The sequence below is a fragment of the Hibiscus syriacus genome, unplaced genomic scaffold (genome assembly GCF_006381635.1).
Source record: "Hibiscus syriacus cultivar Baekdansim isolate YM2019G1 unplaced genomic scaffold, ASM638163v2 tig00016065_pilon, whole genome shotgun sequence".
Taxonomy (NCBI): Eukaryota; Viridiplantae; Streptophyta; class Magnoliopsida; order Malvales; family Malvaceae; genus Hibiscus; species Hibiscus syriacus.
The window spans coordinates 1,881,459-1,886,316 of NW_024062380.1; the positions used below are offsets into that span (position 1 = coordinate 1,881,459).

The 4,858-nt window shown below is 33.3% G+C and overlaps 1 protein-coding gene across 1 annotated transcript; it reads left to right on the forward strand.

Moving 5' to 3' along the window:
• The first annotated feature begins 2,067 nt into the window (after positions 1-2,067).
• LOC120208226 (vestitone reductase-like) lies at positions 2,068-4,074 on the forward strand. The gene is made up of 3 exons (XM_039207548.1): positions 2,068-2,751; positions 3,348-3,543; positions 3,656-4,074. The coding sequence occupies exons 1-3, from the start codon at positions 2,103-2,105 to the stop codon at positions 3,795-3,797; spliced, it is 987 nt and encodes a 328-aa protein (XP_039063479.1). The 5' UTR covers positions 2,068-2,102; the 3' UTR covers positions 3,798-4,074.
• The last annotated feature ends 784 nt before the right edge of the window (positions 4,075-4,858 follow it).

The following is a 4,858-nucleotide window of genomic DNA, read 5'->3' on the forward strand; positions in this document are numbered from 1 at the left end:
TAAAAGGACCTAGATCTATATGTTCAAGTGATCATTTGCACATGTATAATATTTTGAAACATACTTTAAGTAATGCATTAATATTTTATCCTTATCTATTAAAATTAATGTACCTATATAATAAGTGAAATGGAACCATGGCCATTATATATATATATATATATATATATATTAGCAATATAAACCTCAACGTATATAACATGCATAATATAATACACACACATATATAAATGTTATAAAGTATGAGAAATGATGGTAAACATCAAGTACACGCATACACATAATGGTATTATAAATAAAATTATATACACATTAATATAAACGATGTGTACCATGCTAGAAGGAAAGTCAACAAGAATCTAAAATGAAATAATGTGGATATTGCATGCTTGAATATAAATAATAGTAAGTTGAACAAAAATACTAAAAATGGCTAAAAGATAAACAACGAAAAATTTAGTGGCAAAATGGAAACCGTAGCAAAGAACAAGGACTGAAAGGATAAATTACACCAAATATAAGTACTAATATAAGAATCAGGCAACAAGCGAGACTAAAATAAAAGCATTTAAAATTACAAGCTGAAAATTAAAATAAGAAAAAACCAATAACTTAAGTTGACTGAACTATAACAAGCGTAAAATAAAAGGACAAATTTTGAAACACTAAAAAAAATTCTCAAAACGATGACTAAATTGCACTAATTTAAACCTTAGAGCATTACAACCCAAAATTTTCAATGACTAAAACGAAACCTTACAAACTTTGGAAACCTCCCCGCATAAACATATAATGTGTGAATTTCAGGAAAGGCCTAGAACGCTAAAACGACGTATTTGGGGGTATAAATACTTCTTTTTTACCCTCCTCGACTGAAACCCTTTCTCATTTATTTTCCAACCGTTCTCTCCTCTCTCTCAACTTTCTTTTTTTTTTTTTTTTTTCTTGCAAAAAAAAAAACCTCCGGTCACCACCCAAACAGCCCCGACAAGGGGCCGACGACTCCCTAAACACCCAAAACTAAACCCTCAAACCTAAAACTCCCCAAATCGAACCCAAAAAAAATAAAAAAAAAGTAACTACCTTCGATGTTTGACAAAACACTTCGTCACCTACAAAGTAAAGACCGAGGTAAACTATCTCCTTTTCCTCTTTTTTGTTTCGTTTCTTTTTCATTCTATTTTTTTCTTTCTTTTCTTCTTCTTTTTTTCTCTGAACCGCCCCCTCTTTTTCCTGTTGCTACCTGATATATTTCTTCCCTTTTGAATGTTTGGTGATGGCTATAGCCTAGGAATGATGATTGCTCTAACCCAACCATTTATGTCCAGTTTTTTCGGGATTTTTATTATTTCTTTAATGGGTTTTTTGATTTTTTTTTCTGATTTGGTTGTTATTGTTTGCCTGAGATTATGGTGATGAAGTGGTTGAACGGCAGCGGCCGGATGATGGGAATGGGTGGCCGAAACAGTGGCGACGGCGTGAGTCTTCTCTTGCTGGCTGCGGCAGCTCTTGGAAACCCTAGGAACCCTAGTGATTTTGGATTTTGTTGGGATTGGATTTGGGCCGGTTGGCCTTTAATTGAGTAGGGCCTGATTTGGGCATGTAAAAGAAAAAAATAACAATAATAGTAATAATAATTAATAATAATAATATTAACGATTTCGGCCGGATAAAACAAGTGTCTACGTCAACGATGAATATGTGTGATTAAATTGAGATTTTCTTTTTGTGAGCATGCTAAATTTGAGACGTCATCGCACACGCATTCCCAATTCAGCATCAAAATGGACATTTCTCCTACATTTGTCTTGACATAGTGAACTTTAAGGAAGAAAACAAAACCATTATGGCTTTGACAGTACGATTAAGACGCTAGAGTCGTGAAAGATAGATGGATAAGAAATTTGCCTTTAAACTTACACCAGTGACCACACAAATATCTGCAAACGGAAAATACCAAGACACCAACCTACAGAAACTATTATAAATAACAAGCAAAACCTCAAGATTATATATATTTTAATTTAGAGCCGTTTCATAATTTATTTTTTATGCAAATATCCTGATATGGTATTGTGAAAAAAAGATAAAACTAAATAGTAATGGAAGCTGTTAAGGGAATAGTGTGTGTGACGGGAGGTACGGGGTTCATAGCTTCAATGCTGATCAAGAGGCTTTTGGAAGAGGGTTACTCTGTTCGTACCACTGTTAGACCTGATCCGGGTAACAAAAGAGACCTTAGTTTCCTCACCAATCTGCCAGGTGCAGCCGAAAAGCTCAAAATCTGCAGTGCAGATCTTAATGATCCCGATAGCTTCGATGCGGCCATTGAGGGGAGCAAAGGAGTGTTCCATGTTGCTACTCCTGTCGATTTCGAGTACAAAGAACCTGAGGAAATCATAACTGAAAGGGCAATCAATGGAACTCTAGGCATCTTGAAAGCATGCTTGAAATCAAAAACGGTGAAGAGAGTTGTCTATACTTCTAGTGTAGCCACCGTCGTACACAACGGTCAGGATTCGGACATGATGGATGAGAATTTTTGGTCTGATGTGGATTTCATTAGAGAAAATGAAACCCCAAGCTTTCGTTCTTACTCGATTTCCAAAACATTGACAGAAAGGGCGGCTCTTGATTTTGGTGCAGAACATGGACTGGATGTGGTGACAGTGATTCCTAGTCTTGTTGTTGGTCCTTTCATATGCCCCAAGTTCCCTGGCTCAGTGCGCTCATCTTTGGCCCTGGTCTTTGGTACATGCTACCTACTTGTTCCACCATTTCTATTTCGGCCTATATTAATATTGGAAATACTATTTCAGGTACCATTTAACTGTCAGTCGGTTCATTTAAATTACTACTGAAATTTTAATTTTGTAAATTATAATATTGAATTTTAGTTTTACATTTAATTATGTCATTCTATAATTAAGTGACTAACAGAATGATGACGTAGCTAACGGTTGCTGACGTGTGGTTTCTTCATCAGAACAATAATGTTTTAGTGCGGCTGTTTGATGCTTAAAACAGACCAAAACGACATCGTTTTTTAAGACAAAAATTTAAATTAAATTGTTCCTAATATGATTTGAACCCAAAAGCCCTTTGAACTCCAATATAAACTCTTAAGTTTAGTGGTATAAACGAGTCAATAAACAAAACTAAGTGGTATATGAAATAGTTTTTTCTATTAACATTTTAATTTGGTTCAAAGTTTTCCGCTACAACAATAACCTGATTTCTTGTTTAATTATCATTTTAAAATTAATTAAGTCCAATGGGTAATCTACATCTATTAGTTTTTGGTTTTCTGCAACACACTGAGACAGTGAAAGTAAATAATTTTACAGGGAACCATTCCGAATATAGTTTTCTTTTGAATACATCATTGGTGCATGTTGATGACGTGACAAGGGCACATATTTTCGTTTTTGAATATCCTGATGCGAAAGGGAGATACAATTGTTCTTCAAACACCGTGAGTCTTCAAAAGTTGTCTAAATTTCTTGGTGGCAGATACCCACAGTTCTCAATTCCGACACTTGAGTAAGTGAACCTCTCTTCCTTTGCATCTTTCCCAGACAATTTCAAACTTTCGTTGTAATATTCATGCAGTAGCATCAAAACAGTTTCCCCTAACTTGTTCTTGCTTTGACAGATCCTTAGCAGAAATCAAAGGTAGAAAAAATCCTGGGGTGTCATCAAAGAAATTATTGGATACAGGTTTTAAATATAATTATGGGGTCGAGGAAATGTATGATGATGCTATCAACCGTTGCAAGGAAAGAGGATATCTCTAGTTGGCCTATATTGACTATTTCTATGGAAAAAAAGAAGCAGGGAAAAAGGGCATGAAAGAAGATGTGATTGGGTTGATTTAGACATGTAAACGAACAGACATGAATATATTTATGTTCGTGTTAGTTCGGTTCGTTTACAGACCTAGATCGATTCAAAGATGAAAAATTAGTTCCTTTGAATCTTCTAAGATTCCAATAGAGTGTGTGTGTGGATGAAGTTTTGTTATAATGTAAATCTAATAAACCAATGTATATTGATGATGTTTTATGGTTCCAATTTCGTTAGGATTCCTTTTTATGTATGATTTTGTTTATATAAAATATTGGTATGCCTGTTGGATTTCCCTTCGCTGTGCAACCAAGATCATATATCTTCTCTACCTTATATTATGTCTCCTTTATTACATTAAGACGTCAAAATAGAACGAATCAAATTTAGATTAAATTTAAACACTTTTAATGTTCATATCAAAGAATATACCAAGACACATGAATCATACTATAAATAATTTAAAAAATCATAGCAATTATAATTTAAACAAGCCAAATATTAAGATTTCGTATCAAATTTTATAGGTATTCATATATATGCATAAGGGTATCAATTGTTGGAAATATTACACTGAATTGACGAATCAAGATATGAGATAAATAGCCAGAGACATTCACAAGACATTATCTTTAAGGATATTTTATTGTATAATGTATCTTCTGCAATTAAACAAACTCTTCTATTAAAAAAATGAGACCCAAGAAACAACAATAGTTTTGAACAATAATACTCAATGTTGTTAATGCTCAGAATTAAAGCATTTTATTGTTATTTAATTTAATTTTAAATAGTAAATTCATATTGTTGAATGGAATGACATTTTTACTATCACTATTTAATCTATTTAAATTTTACTCATCCTATATCATTCTATAAACAAATAACATTTACTTTCGAGATGCTCTTTGAAACTTTTCCTTGAGTGTTATTTTGAGTTGAAAGAAGAACAACATCACTAGAGTTCACTCCATCTTTCGGGTGTACGGAATTTGAAGGGTTGTGCTAATCT